This window comes from Chlamydotis macqueenii, chromosome W, assembly GCF_036417535.1.
Source record: "Chlamydotis macqueenii isolate bChlMac1 chromosome W, bChlMac1.mat, whole genome shotgun sequence".
NCBI lineage: Eukaryota > Metazoa > Chordata > Aves > Otidiformes > Otididae > Chlamydotis > Chlamydotis macqueenii.
Window position 1 is genome coordinate 46527866 of NC_141592.1, and position 15853 is coordinate 46543718.

Genomic DNA, 15853 nt, shown 5'->3' on the forward strand with positions numbered 1-15853 from the left:
TTAAAAATTAATTATGGCTTCACTGAAAGACCATGTGAATTACTATTTCTTCATAGTGCTTAAAAAAAAATAAAAATGTTTTTTAAAATATTTTGCTACTAACCCCGTTTCTCCTAGCAAATGTAAACCTTAAACAGTTTGAAAGATCAGTATATGATCTTAATTAACTGACAGAATTTGATAGTATTAAAATAAGATAAGAGATATTGTACTGATAAATAAATGGTCTTTGCAGCGTATCCATAATGTTCCAAACACTTTTAAACAAACGCTTCATCATATAATACTTTAGGGCACTTGGATTAATGGCAGCAGCATGTTAATGGGTTAATTACATTGATTTTTACTGGTGAGTAGGAGTCAGCAAAAATTGGAAGGTTTTTTAAATTTTTTATTTAGAATCATAGAATCATAGAATGGTTAGGGTTGGAAGGGACCTTCAAAGGTCATCTAGTCCAACCACCCTGCAAGGAGCAGGGACATCCCTGACTAGGTCAGGTTGCTCAGAGCCTCATCCAGCCTGGCCTTGAACATTTCCAGGGATGGGGCTTCCACCACCTCTCTGGGCAACCTGTTCCAGTGTTCTACAACCCTCATTGTGAAAAAATTTTTCCTAATATCCAGTCTAAATCTACCTATTTTAAAACCATTACCCCTCGTCCTATCACAACAGGCCCTACTGAACAGCCTTTCCCCATCTTTTTTGTAGGCCCCCTTGAGGTACTGGAAGACCGCTATAAGGTCTCCCCGGAGCCTTCTCTTCTCCAGGCTGAACAGCCCCAACTCTCTCAGCCTGTCCTCATAGGAAAGGTGCTCCAGCACCTTAGTGGTACTAAAGTACCACTTTAGTAAAGGGCGTATGTTGTGGTTTTGTTTAGTGAGGGGGGCCTAAGGTGGTAGCTTCTGTAGGAAACTGCTAGAAGTTGCTCCCCTTTGTTCAGTGGACTTGGCCAGGCCTAGGGCGGAACTGCTGCTGGCCAAGGCCAAGGCGATTGGTAGCAGAATGTCCCGTGATAACGCCTCTGCGATAACGTATTTAAGAAGGGGAAAACAGAAAAAAAAAAAGGAAGAGAAGAGAAGATGTGAAGAAGCTGAGCGGGGGCAGAGGCGCAGAGGGGGAGGCGCAGGCTGCAAGAAGTGGAGAGGAGATGAGCTGGATGATGTGAAGAGATTCTGAGAGGCGTCTGCCAGCCTGTTGTGAAGAACTTGTCTTGTGAGAGGAACGGCTGCAGATGCCAAGGTCAGTTCAGAAGGAGGGGGAGGAGTAATGCGGCTCCTGGCCAAGATTCCCCTGCAGCCTGTGGTGAAGACCATGGTGGAGCAGGTTGTCCCCCTGCAGCCCATGGAGGTCCATGGAGGAGCAGAGATCCACCTGCAGCCCATGAAGGACTCTGCATCAGGGGAGGTGGATGCCTGAAGGCGGCTGTGGCCTGTGGAGGGCCCGCTGGGACAGCCGTTCTGGAGAGACTGCACTCTGTGGAAGAGATGACCCACGCCGGAGCAGTTTTACGAAGGACTGTGGCGTATGGGTGGGACCCTACAACAGAGCAGGGGAGGAATGTGAGGAGTTCTTCCCCCGATCATGAAGCATCGGCATAAAACAACGTGTGATGAACTGACCGCAATCCCCATTCCCTCTTCCTCCCTGTGCCGCTCGGGAGGTGGAAGGTAGTAGAGATAATGTTAAGCTTGGGAAGAGGGAGGGGTGGAGGGAGGTTATCTTGTTCTCTGTCTCATTATCCTGCTGTTTGTAGTAATAAATGAATAGTTTTTCCCAAGTCAAGTCTGTTTTGCCTGTAACGGTAACTTTAAGGATTTCTCCCTGTCTTTATCTCAAACCTCGAGCCTTTTTTCCTTATATTATCTCTCCCTATTCTCTTGGAGGGTGGGGGGAGTGAGAGAGAGACTGCGTAGTCTGGTCCCGATCGGGGCTGAACTACGACAGCGTAATATGCAACATGGTTTCAAGCTCTGTTAGCTTTAGAATATTTAATTGGCTCTCAAGTACATCTGGATTCACTGCATTACATAGTTTGTGATATTGGTGGTTTGGTTTTTTTCATGCGTTGTTAAAATCAGCATAAATGGGAAAAGAAGAACTCCTTTGCATTCACTTCCTTCATGAGTCAGCTGGGTTTTAAGGAATAGAATATATGCTTGTATTATATCCATAATTATGATTTTTCAATTAGTTAAATTATGACACATTTAGTTTCAATTTCTATTTAATGTGACAAATGAGGCACTAATGATTATGTTTTTGTGGATAACCTAACATTAAGATTTGAGCAAACAAAACAAAATGTTGACAGAACAGTATACTTTAATTCTGCTTTCTGTCACCATTTCCTTTCTGTTTTGAAAACATAAAAAATAATAAACCTCCTATCTATGGGCTATGCTTGGCACTACATGCCTTAGGATATACTAGTCATTTAATTAGCATATACACAGAGCAAATTGTGCATTTCCAGACAGACTTGATGCTATACTATATTTTTTTTTTTAAATTAACACCACAGTCAATTACAAAACTACAGTGAAGACACAGAAAGCACCTGAAAGCCTAAATCAAGCTGTGGTTTACAAATAATCCTTTAAATGAAAAACCTTACTTCTAGACTTACACCAGAGGTTCAAAGTCAGCATTATAGGAATTTTAAGGTAGACTCAGTTAATGAATGGCTATTATTTTTTAAGATACTGTAAAGTCTTTTCCTAAAATGGCTGACTGAACCTATTTTTATTGTCTTTTTTTTTTCCAAAGCATGCATGGAATATTTTCAGATGCTTTTGAGGGCAAGAAGAAAAGTGATGGTATTGGTGAAGTACAAGCAGTTTGCAGGATCAGGCGTACAATTTTGCATAAAACATTGCATGTAAAAGTAACATAGTAGGTTTTAAGCCATTGCATTACAATTCAATAGTTGTGTTGCACTTAGCTTTAACAAATTTTACAACTGTAAATTTTGAAGTGAAGAGCTTAACCTAAATTCCTAAACAAAGACCTTGCAATGGTACACCATACAGCAGCTATTTTTGTTTGAGTCTAAAAAGATATTTACAATGGCAATATTTATAGTCTTTGTAAAAGTCTTTAGCAATGTGAAGACTGAAGTCCACCCAGTTTTCTGAAACAACAGAATGGTTGATGTGATGAGGTTACAATCTATCCAGAGGAGTGCTAGTGCCAGCCTTTTGAGTGCAGGTGTTCGCAATTTATTTGTTTTCCAATCTAATTCTGAATGGAAAGTGCTAAAATATGAAATGCTATGGGAAATAACAACTAAATTATTCACAAGAAATTAACAATGTTTATGTAATAAATAAAATAATGAAGGTTTCAGAATGTTACTGTCAGTGTTATGTTTTAGTTACATTCATTTTTATTTTTTTATATACTTGTTTGAAGTTTGTTGTTGCGTTAACAATTTTCCCATGAAAACAGCAAATCTCATAAACAGTGAAATCTGTCAGATCAATTTTAAAGTCAATATGTTAAAAATAAATAATATTACAGCTGAATTTAGGCTTATTTAATGGTTGCAAGAAAGGAAGACGAATTCAAACAAGTTTTTCAACTAATTTTTAAAATATAATTTTTTAATGTATATATATAGAATTTTTACATTTGTTATGTAGGGCAAAGCTGTCTAAAGTATTTTTCTCATAGTAGACTGGTGGGGTACATTAGGAAATAGGCTAAAACAGTTCTAGGGATGGTTCTCAGTTCATTACAAGTCCATTGCTCACAGTTACCAGGGATCATAAGCTTGATGTGAACCATGGTTTGTCTCCCTTGACTGCTGTGCTTAAGACTGTGGAAGAATCCCTTTGCAGAGGGGCTGCGGGCAGCATGACCCCCTGGTTTGAGGGGATGGCTCCTGAGGACATCTGTCGGAAGAGCAAGACACGCTGGGGGATGGTGGCCCAGCTGGCTGGGAGCATGCTGAGGCTGAGGGTGGGCTGTGGGAGAGAGGCGAGGGACTCCCTCATGGTGGGGTGAGGCCTGGTGATCAGGGTGGAGATCTCATGGGACAGGGAAGGCTGAGAGGCAGAGGGGCTGCACCTCCTGGGTCAGGTTGGTGCTGTGGAGGGCCTGGGTGCTCTTGTGGACCTCATTTTTCTGCATGGCACCAGGTGGCTGCTGAAGCGCCTGCAGCTGCTCCTGCATGAGAGCAAGCTGTGAGGTGGTTAGGGAGACGTACTGGAAAGTTCGGCTGGCCAGAGGGCTCTGTATGGGTGGGCTGCAGACGGCAGTGGTGTAGGAACAGGGCGAGAGGATGATGGCTTGCTGGGGTGTCTGCGTGCTGGGAGAAGTGGAGTGCAGGTTTCTGTGAGAAAGGTTGTTCACGGTGTAAATGGGAGGGCACTGCATCCTGATGCATGATGATGAGGTGGTGGTGGAGGTGGTGGGGGTGCTGGAGTTCAGCCCAGGCATCTGCTGGAAGCTCACTGGGGCAATGGTCTGTACCATCTCTCTGTCGTGATTCACAATCTGCTTCAAGATCTCATTCTCCTGGTTGTTGAAAACCCCGGTGTTGAGATCCTTCTTCCCTTTACAGAGAGACAGAAGAGTTAGCAAGCCTGACATGCGGGGGCAGATCCCCACTCTGACTTTGCATTTCAGCCACCATCACTGAGGGCTATATTGACATTGTAAAAGCCTGAGCAAACACCAGGCTGAGCACTGGCCACAGCTTGACAGTGAGCCCACTGTGATAGGCTGAACCGCATCAATCTCCCCAGGAGCCAGAGACCAAAGAGCTCGTTCCTTATGGCAGAGTGGTGCTGAGCCTCTCCAGGCACCATCACAGCAACTCATGCTGGCATGCAGCTCCTGACAGCTGGCCTCCATGCACACCCAGTTCCCCCTCTCTCTGTACCAGCACGGCAGGTTTTCGTAACACCATTGAGCTCAAAGACACCTGAACTTTCTACGTCTCTTCACTTGTAGTGCATTGCTATTACTATAATTATTCTAAAAATGTAACCGTGGTAATTTACTGAAAAGCAGAGTGGAATAAGGCATGAGGCTCTGCATGTGTAACGTCTTTCTCTCTCATTGCAAAAGGGTTCTAATTTCCACTAAAATGTTACATAAGTTATAAATATATCTGCCATTTAGCACATTCCCTGGAACTAATTATTAGACATTAGTAACCAGTGACCACTAGCTTGCAAGAAATAATCTTTTTAAATATTTGTGAATTAATATGAACTCATGGCTAATGTGACACCTGCTTATACAATAAAGACTGCTGTACACCGTGTCCTGATGTTTGCTTGATCGCTCTCAGTGTCTGCAAGATGTAGACACTATTCTGTGTCATCAGATGCACAGGAACACAATTGCACTCAATTGTTTCTTTTTTTCAATGAAACAATTCATATTTTATCTTTTGTCCTGTGTAGATTTCATATTGTAAACACAGCACTTCAGACGGCATTACTACTCCAAGAGTAGACTGGACTTTACTACTAATATTATTTAAGCACATATTACTTTGAGTTGGACTATATTTCCAGAGAGTCTTGACAGACAAATTATAAGAGTTTGAAAAGTTCTGAAAGCATAAATGTATGCACTGAGTGTTCACAACCTGCAGAATATTAGAACAGGTGTATTAAATATTTAAAACTTGTTTACATGTATTTAATTTCTTGACTCTAGCTATGTTAAAGAAAATAAGTTTTCTTACAAATCATGATAAACATTTTTAAATGCATAGTTGCATTTTAAAACCAGTGTCAATAATGATGATCAGAGTGTACTTGTCCCGATCAAAGACCATATATTTTATCTAGTATGTCCTATTAGAGAGGTCCAGAATGTCTGGATGCACAACAGCAGACTTCACACACCCTGTTTTGATAATCTGCCATATAATTCTGCCTTCCACTTCGATATCATTGGCCTGCTTTTCTGATTACATGCAGATCTCAAGGGGGCCTACAAGAAAGATGGGGATAGGCTGTTTAGTAGGGCCTGTTGCAATAGGACGAGAGGTAATGGTTTTAAAATAGAGGGGGGTAGATTTAGATTGGAAATTAGGAAAAAATTTTTTACGATGCGAGTTATAGAACACTGGAACAGGTTGCCCAGAAAGGTGGTGGAGGCTCCATCCCTGGAAATGTTCAAGGCCAGGCTGGATGAGGCTCTGAGCAACCTGACCTAGTCAGGGATGTCCCTGCTCCTTGCAGGGGGGTTGGACTAGATGACCTTTGAAGGTCCCTTCCAACCCTAACCATTCTATGATTCTATGATCTCAGTAATGCCAGTGTGCAGCAATCAATGCTAGCAGTGCCCATGTTGTGAGAAAAACGACAGTCCTGCTGCAAAGGATTAATTCACTTCAACAAACATGGGGTTTGTGAGTGCTAAGAGGCTTCAACTCTTCCCAATATTATGAATGTCATCTGTAAACTATTTATGTAGGAAAATGTCATCCACTGCTCATGAAACTGCAATAAAGGCAGCAAAAGAAATATACAGGATTAATAAATAATACTAATGACAATTAGAGTATAAAAAATAATCCTCAGAGGACTATGAGAGCTTTCTAAAATTCAAAGGTTTTTATTATTTAAAAGTGAACTTTCAGAATTTCTTGTCTAGACATGTTTTATAGATCAACAGAACATTTACTGCAGTGTAACAGAAAGGAAACTTTTAAGAAGGATTTAATCTGGGCATTTTATCCTTCAACTCAAGGAAAACAAAAGGTAGAAAGGTTTTAAGAATTACAAATATGGAAAAAAATAATACCTATCCTGTCAAGTCTTTTGGCTCTCTTGCCAGCAAACCAACACAGGACGCACCGGAGCCCCGCCCCGGGGAAAGCAAGGCATCACACGGATACCGTCAAGCTAAGCCTTCAATTTAATGCTGCGCAACACAGTGTTATATACCCGTACACCCGCTGCGCACGCGAATGCACCCGCCCCCTGCGCCCATGGACCTATCCACGCCTAGCGAGCGAACTGCCCCTCCTGCGTACGTGCGGCCCCGCTCGCAGCCCTTCCCGCGCACATGCAACCCATCCCCACTCGTAGCCTTGTTGCTAGGCTGTAAGTTCTGCCTTGCAACACCTACCTGTTTGCTAACGTTACCCAACAACATCCACCTGTTTGCTAACGTTACCCAACAATTCCCCCCCCCTATGCTAAATCATCCTAGTCTAAAGTTGAAATTTCCAAAAACAAAATATGAAACTTTCTCAAGCCACTAATCTATAATTCTATTAAGTACACAGCTGTGATAAATTATTTTAGTCCCAAACAGAATTCCAATTACAGTTTCCAATTTATTGAATAGAGGCAAGCAAACAGCGCTGGGTGCGCCGGGAGTCTCCGCTCCACCAAGACGCACACCCCTTTGTTCACAGTTACAGTATTTAAAACCTCTCCCAGTTCCCCCACCTTGCCTGTCTCCTTTTTTTTTTTTTTTTTTTGGAGCTCACAATCTACATTCCATTGGTTACTCACACCGTTCATGACAGGTGCTGATTGGCTAAGAGTGTGTATCCAGCCACTATACAGATGTTAATTAGCTAAAAGTACAGAAGCGGCTGATCCCATATTTGGAGTTGTTTACGTGCCTGTGGCCATCAGCCCCCAGCCCAGTTTTCCCACCTTTTGCTCGCTCCACTGTTCAGTGTCCTTCTTATAACCTTGCAGCAGGTAAAACCTCTAATTATGTTAAACTACCAAGGCAGGAGTGAATCCCGCCAAACACATCTCAATAACTCAAATACATTTACAACAAAACTTATATACAGTTTACAAAAAAAATGGGCTTAAAACTATGTACATATCATCCTGTTTCTCCTGAGCCTGTGGCTATATAAGAACAAACAGGATAATTAAAGATTCCATATACAAAGAGGGTCACATTTCACCATGCAACCCTAGTATTGCCTCCCATTAACACGAATCAGGTGAACATATTTCACATAGCCAAGAGTCTTATGACGTATTCCTGAGTAAACCAATGGGCTTGTTTCCCAAGCAATTAAATTGGAAGCATCATGGAAAAAATGAATGTTTACCAAGTCAAAGGCACAGTCAATAATACACCATCTTGTTCAAATGAAACTTTTTCTGGATCACTTGCACTCAGGGAAAATAATCCTGCGGAAACTTCTCTTTTTTCCAGCATGGGTATACTTTCTTAAGCATCTGAGTAGATTTCTTTCCCGGTAACTTTTTATACTTCCTAACTTTGAAATCAAACTGATAGTTGTCCTTCAAAGATTCATGAAGAAAGTAAAAACTTCCTAGAGCTGTAAAATGTTCTTGCGATTTATAATTCTCATCCAGGTAAACTCGAGCTCTGTTATAGTCTTTCATTGCATCACTTGATAACAATTCTTTAACAAACTTGTCCACATGAGACATGGAAGCTTCATAATTTTTCCTCCAAATTCTTAACAGTGTAAAGCCATGAAGTGGGGCTTGTGTGCATGTACAACCTGAGTAGAGTTGATGTAACATGTGAACTGCTCCCAGAAGTCTGTTGTTACCACTGGTGTCAGAATAGCCACAATCGGGATCAACCCCACCAGGGTGAATAGGTGCCAACCGTCTCTGCTCCAACCTTCCCTGGCCTGCACCTGTCGAGATAAAACACACCCCTGTCCTCCGGCCATGGCGGCGTTGTTGCGGCGGGAGCTGGGCAGGGAGTGCGGCGGCCCTGAGCGCACGCTGACCTGGCAGGCGATGGAGTAGATGCGGTTCCTGCGGCAGGAGCTGCCCGATGAGTGGCCGCCAGAGCGCCTGGCCTGAGGCTTCAGCGTCAGCCCCGAGGTGTTGCGGCGGGTGCTGCGGGGCCGGGGCTGCCCCCCGCCGCGCCGCCGCCTGCGCCAGGACGAGTGGGTGCTGAATGCCACACCGGCACCGGCTGTGGGAGCAGGAGCAGCGCCGAGCGACGATGTGCGCGCCCCCGACGGGACGCTGCTGTACCGGCTTGACGTGCGGAAAACGGACTCCACAATCTGTAAGATTGTAAAGTAGGTATGTTTATTCAGCGCTGGGCAGCACAGGGGGGTAGTCCCACCAAAACCGTGCGCGCCTTACGTGGCAACTCACTTTAAATTTATACAACCAAATGTTACATATACATAAAGTTTCACAATACGCCTATACATATGCATGACCTATCCCCGCTTCGTATTAAAATTAGTCCCAAGGGGTCATTTTCATAAACTCCTCCTGTCTGGGCTTGCGCAGTGCCTCCTGGTGGTGGTCGTCGGGGGTCGTGGGGATGAAGGCAGGTGACTCCTCTTCGTCACCGCTAGTAACCTTTTGTTCTTGCGCAAACTCAGTTATCCCTTGGCTTTCATTCAAGCTGCAGGGTCAGTTTTAGCTGGTTCTTGAAGCGACCCCCCTAGTCCTTACCGGGAACTGTCTTTCGTGAAGAATTGCAAGACTTTCTGCTTCAAATAGTTTGCACAATGGTTAGCAAATTATTAAGCAAGTAGTTAACAAAACATTAAGCACTATTTATCAACTTGATTCCTTAGGATGCACAGCAATAATTAATCAATGCCATATCTATTAAGATTTCTTTAACTCCTTCTCTCAGTCCCCCCTTTTCTAGAAAATTAGTAAATTCTTTTACTGTCAGCTATGTTCATCATTTGTAGATTTACCAGGATTACACAAACCTTAATCCACATTCTACCTTCTCAGTTTAAGCTTTAGGGGTCCCTGAACTTCAGAAGTCCAGAGTTTTTGTGGTGCCTTTTTTACCCTAGTGTGGTGTATCCAGGCATTCTGCTCTCTGATCTTGATTGCTGTAAAGGAGGTGAGGAGTACCTGGTATGGTCCTTCCCACTGTGGTTCCAAGGTTTTTTCTGCAAGAGACTTTACATATACATAATCTCCAGGTTGTATATCATGCACAGGTTCATCTAGACCTCTTCCCCGGGTCCCAATTACATGCTTTCCAATTTTATTGAGCTGTTTGCCCAATGCCACCATGTAGGAAGTCATAATTTCATCCCCAGCTTGTGTAGACATTCCCCTCTGTATTCCATAGGGTCGTCCACACAAAATTTCAAAGGGACTCAGTCCTTCCTTTGCCCTTGGTCTCGTTCGTATACGCAGAAGGGCTAAAGGGAGTGACTGAGGCCACGTTAAGTTTGCTTCTTGTCCCAATTTCACAATTTGCTGTTTGATTAAGTGATTCATTTTCTCTACTTGGCCACTCGACTGAGGGCGATACGGGGTATGAAGTTGCCAATCTATACCTAAATGGTGGCTAATTTGTTGCACTATTTTTGAGACAAAATGTGGTCCTCTATCAGAGGATATGGTTGCTGGAACCCCAAAACGTGGTATTATCTCTTGTACCAATACTTTAGTTACCTCCCGAGCCTTGGCTGTCCTAGTTGGGAACGCTTCTGGCCAACCTGAAAAGGTATCAGTTAATACCAGCAAATAGCGATACCCCCCTTTTCTTGGAAGTTCTGTAAAATCAACCTGCCATTGTTGTCCAGGCCCATTGCCCTTCCCAATCTGGCCCATTTCTGGTTTGGGAGTATTTTTTGGATTAGTCTGGAGGCAAAGGTCACACTGTTGAGTCACCTGTCTCACTGTGGTATATAAGTTTCTAGCCACGATTTCCCTTATCAAATGTTTATACAGAGCCTCTGTTCCCCAATGCCTTTTTCTATGTTCCTCCCGTATCAAGTGCCACAGTAAACAAGAGGGAATAATTAGTCTTCCCTGTGGGGTATAAGCCCACCCCTCTTCATTATATGACCCTTCCAAGTCTGTGATAAGTTTCTGATCTTCCTTGGTATATTCTGGCTTACCTTCTAGAGAGATTTGCCTATCAGGAATTAGAGCCCCTTCTATTCTCACCTTCATTTTGGCCACTTGTTTTGCCTCTCTGTCCGCCAGTTCATTCCCTTTCTCCAAATCGGAGCTCACTCTCTGGTGTGCCTTAATATGCATAATTGCCACTTTCTCAGGGAGCTGGACAGCTTCTAGTAGCTTCAAAATTTCTTCTGCATGTTTGATATTTTTTCCCTGGGAGTTCAATAGTCCTCTTTCTTTCCAGATTGCTCCATGTGCGTGCACAACTCCGAAGGCATATTTTGAGTCCGTGTAAATGTTCACAGTTTTGCCCTGGGCCAACTCCAGGGCTCGGGTTAGGGCAATTATTTCTGCCTTCTGTGCGGAGGTGTTCATGGGCAAAGGCCCTGACTCTATTACCTGCTGGCTGGTAGTGATGGCATATCCCGCATGTCGATTGCCATTTAAGACATAACTGCTCCCGTCTGTGAACCAGTTTTCCCCATTTTCCATGGGGCTATCCTTCAGGTCTGGGCGGCTTGCATATGTTGCTTCGATGGTTTCCAAACAGTCATGGTGCACTGGTTCTCCTGCGTTCCCACTGAGAAAAGAAGCTGGGTTGACAATGTTAGTGACCACGATTTCCACATCGTCCTGTTCTACTAATACAGCTTGATATCTCAGGAACCTTTGTGGAGAGAGCCAGTGCCCACCCTTTGCTTCCAGTACCGCTGATACTGTATGAGACACCAAAACAGTCATTTTCTGGCCCAGGGTAAACTTTCGGGCTTCCTGTATGTTCAGTATCACAGCTGCAACCGCCCGTAGGCATCCAGGCCAACCCTTTGCAGTGGCGTCTAACTGCTTAGAGAGATAGGCAACTGCCCGTCGATATGGACCCAGATCTTGTGCTAATATTCCCAGGGCAATACCCTGTTTCTCATGGGAGAAAAGAAGAAACGGCTTACTCACATCTGGGAGTCCTAAGGCCGGGGCCGACATCAACGCCTTTTTCAGTAGCTCAAAGGCTCGTTCGGTCTCTTTGTTCCACTCAAGGTGCTTCTGCTCAGTAGCTGTCAGAGCATACAGTGGTTTAACAAGCAGTCCATAATTATAGATCCACAATCGGCACCACCCGGTCATTCCCAGAAAAGTCCGTAACTCCTTTACTGTCTGAGGTCTCTGAGTCTGGCATATCGCCTCTTTGCGGGCCTGTCCCAAAGTTCTCTGCCCCGCACTAATTTCATAGCCCAAATAATTCACTTTACGTTGCATTACCTGGGCTTTCTTCTTGGAGACACGGTATCCCTGGAGTCCCAAGAAATTCAACAGACTCACCGTCCATGCCATACAGTCTTCCTCTGTTTTCGTGGCAATCAGGATATCATCTACATACTGCAACAATTTTCCTTCCCCAGATGGGGTTTCCCAGGATTCCAAGTCTTTTGCAAGCTGATTCCCAAAAATGGTAGGACTATTTTTAAATCCTTGTGGCAACACCGTCCAAGTGAGCTGGGTCTTCCGACCACTTTTAGGGTTTTCCCATTCGAACGCAAACAATTTTTGACTGGCTTCATGGAGAGGGAGGCAAAAGAAAGCATCCTTCAAATCTAAAACAGTAAACCAAATTAGTTCAGGTGTCAACACAGTCAGCAGGGTATATGGATTGGCCACTACTGGGTAGAGGTCCTCAGTTATCTTATTCACCGCCCGTAAGTCTTGGACCACCCTATATGACCCATCGGGTTTCCGAACAGGTAATATAGGGGTATTGAATTCTGACTCACACTCCTTTAATAGTCCTAACTGTAGAAATTTTTCTATCACCGGCCGGATTCCTTCTCTGTCTTCCTTCTTTAGGGGATATTGTTTAATTCTTACCGGTCGTCGGCCTTCCTTAACCTTAACTTCAACAGGTGGAGCACTTTTCGCCCTTCCAGGTACATCAGTAGCCCATACCCCCGGGTACACTTGGTTTAGGATTTCCTCACTAATTTTTCCTTCTGAGGGGAGACTGGTTAAGGTTAGACTCAATATCTGAATATATTGCTGATCTTTTACCTCCAGAGTAATTTCTCCTTTTTCAAATATAATTTTTGCTCCCAATTGTTCCAATAGATCTCTCCCCAAAAGTGCTTTCGGGGAGTTGGGCATATATAAAAATTTGTGGATACCCCATTGTTTTCCCAATTTGTATTTTAGAGGCTTACAAAAATATGCCTTTTCACTTTGGCCAGTCGCTCCTTTTACCATGACATAATCATTTCCCAGGGGCATCAACGCTTGATTCAGAACCGAATATGTTGCCCCTGTATCTACTAAGAATTCTACTTGTTGTTGTTTTTCCCCTAGCTTAATTATAACCAGTGGATCCGCTAGGGTAGACTCCCCAGGTTCCCGTCAGTCTTCTATCACATTAGCTATCCTCGCATTCGCCGGGATCCTCCGGCCTTCTTTCTTGTTCCTTGGGCATTCCTTTTTCCAGTGGCCAAAGCCCTTGCACATTGCACACTGATCCTTTTCCAACCCCAACCGAGGCTGATTTCGCCTACCTCTCCACTCCCCATCTCCCTGAACAACAGCCACCAACCTTCTTTGTCCCTGCCGATACCCTTCTTCTCTATTACTGAACACTCTCCAAGCCTCATCCAGCAATATCTCTAAATTCCTGCTTTCCGCAGGACGCAACTTTTGAAGCTTTCGTCTTATGTCCCCCGTAGACTGACCCAGGAACAGAGAAACTAGTTGCTGTATCCCTACCTCAGACCCCGGGTCCAGCGGCGTGCTACGACGCATCACATCCCTCAGTCGATCCAGGAATTCAGATGGAGACTCGGAAGGACCTTGTTTAATTGCATATAAGGCTGACCAGTTTATAGTCTTAGGGATTGCCCGTTCCATCCCCTTCGAAATCCACTCCTGATATTCCTGCAATCTTTCCATATGTACTGACCTGTTTACCTCCCATTTCGGGTCCTGGAGGGGGAAGTGCTCCTTAACATCTCCCCCGGTAACTTTATAATAATCCTCGGCTAGATTTCCTGCCGTTTTTAAAATCAACTGCTTCTCCGTTTCAGTCATGTATTCTAATAGCAGTTGTATGTCTTTCCAGTCCGGATTATGTTGTTTTACAATGAACTGGAAATGTTTAGCCACACTTACCGGATCGCTTCTGTAATCTTTAGCAATTTTTCTCCACTCTCCCAAGTCAGCGGTGGAGAAGGGTACTTTAATTAACATTGTTCCGCCATCCGGCCCCACCGCCTCCCGGAGGGGTGCTTGTAAGATTGTCGGAGCAGATTTCTGTCTAGTACGGGAAGATACAGGGCTATCAGGGGGATTCGATGTCCCTTCCGAGTCTGCGTCCTGGTCCTGTGATCGGGGGGGAGGTTTAAACAAATCACTTAAATCTTGTTCTGGAACCTGGCGTACTTTATCTGCTTTCGTACACCTCTGCCCAATGCTGCATGATGAACAGCACCTTTTTAACCTGCCCCCACCCTCCTTGTTCTCCCGTTCGAGTGCGAGTACCATAGGATCCTGCGGGGATATCATCCCACAGTCCCTTTGCCACTCTGGGTGATTTCGTAGGGTAAAAAACATATCTGCATACGACACCTCGTCCCATTTCCCTTCTCTTCTAAGAAACAACATAAGCTGCAACAAAGTATTGTAATCCAACGTTCCATTGAACGGCCACTTGACTTCATCCTCTAACTTATACAGTGGCCACCACTGATTGCAATATTTAATAAGAGTCTTTTTACTTTCCGTACCTCCACCCCCGACAATATCTTTCCAGTGGGCGAGTACGCAGCCCAGGGGGCTTTTCCTTAATATTCCCCCTTGAGTGTTACCCATTTTATATTTCCTCTGTGAGAGGGTCTCAATGAATGATTCAAATTTAGACAAACTATTTCACTCCTCCACACCACACTTACAATCAATCACTCAACCACACTCTCTTAACCATACAGCACAGGGATCCCTCATTCATACCAGCCTTTTAAAGCAGCTGCAAAATGGTTGCAAGAACAAACTCACCTACTGATGTTAAACTATCTCCAAATCCGGGTTAAAGAGGCCCGCTTACCCTTCTCCTGCTTCTCATGTACCGATCATCAGCAGGTCCATCCTGGCTCCCAGCAATGGGATGCAGCGGTTACCTCGGACTCGCTCGATCTACCCCCAAGATCGCTAGCGGCCGCTCTATCGGTCAGCGAGTCCCCTCTGGCGCCCCAAACCAACCTGGGTACCCAACCAACGGGGACTATGCTGCACGCCAGACGTCTCTGCGCGATTTACCAGCTGCCCCAGCCACGCGTACGACTTACAGGCCCCTACCATTAAACATACCGTTTGGTCCGCGGCTTCAGGAGGTTGTTGTCTGCTCCTGCGGTGAGCGGCTGGCAGCGGAGGCTCCTCCGAGGAAAGTGCTCGGGGCGCGCCTAGGGGCGTCCGCTCCGCAGTCGATCCCGCAGCCAAGCAGAGATCCTCCTGGCTGGCTCGCCAAACTGACGTGCGGAAAACGGACTCCACAATCTGTAAGATTGTAAAGTAGGTATGTTTATTCAGCGCTGGGCAGCACAGGGGGGTAGTCCCACCAAAACCGTGCGCGCCTTACGTGGCAACTCACTTTAAATTTATACAACCAAATGTTACATATACATAAAGTTTCACAATACGCCTATACATATGCATGACCTATCCCCGCTTCGTATTAAAATTAGTCCCAAGGGGTCATTTTCATAAACTCCTCCTGTCTGGGCTTGCGCAGTGCCTCCTGGTGGTGGTCGTCGGGGGTCGTGGGGATGAAGGCAGGTGACTCCTCTTCGTCACCGCTAGTAACCTTTTGTTCTTGCGCAAACTCAGTTATCCCTTGGCTTTCATTCAAGCTGCAGGGTCAGTTTTAGCTGGTTCTTGAAGCGACCCCCCTAGTCCTTACCGGGAACTGTCTTTCGTGAAGAATTGCAAGACTTTCTGCTTCAAATAGTTTGCACAATGGTTAGCAAATTATTAAGCAAGTAGTTAACAAAACATTAAGCACTAT

The 15853-nt window shown here is 44.6% G+C and overlaps 1 protein-coding gene across 1 annotated transcript in view; it reads right to left on the minus strand.

Moving 5' to 3' along the window:
• Positions 1 to 3765: 3765 nt before the first annotated feature.
• LOC147596754 (potassium/sodium hyperpolarization-activated cyclic nucleotide-gated channel 1-like) overlaps positions 3766 to 15853 on the minus strand; it is an 85314-nt gene continuing 73226 nt past the window's right edge. The window contains 3 exon segments of the mRNA XM_086769635.1: positions 3766 to 4060; positions 4062 to 4587; positions 13394 to 13404. Of these exon segments, the coding sequence (XP_086625761.1) occupies positions 3766 to 4060; positions 4062 to 4587; positions 13394 to 13404 (832 nt within the window).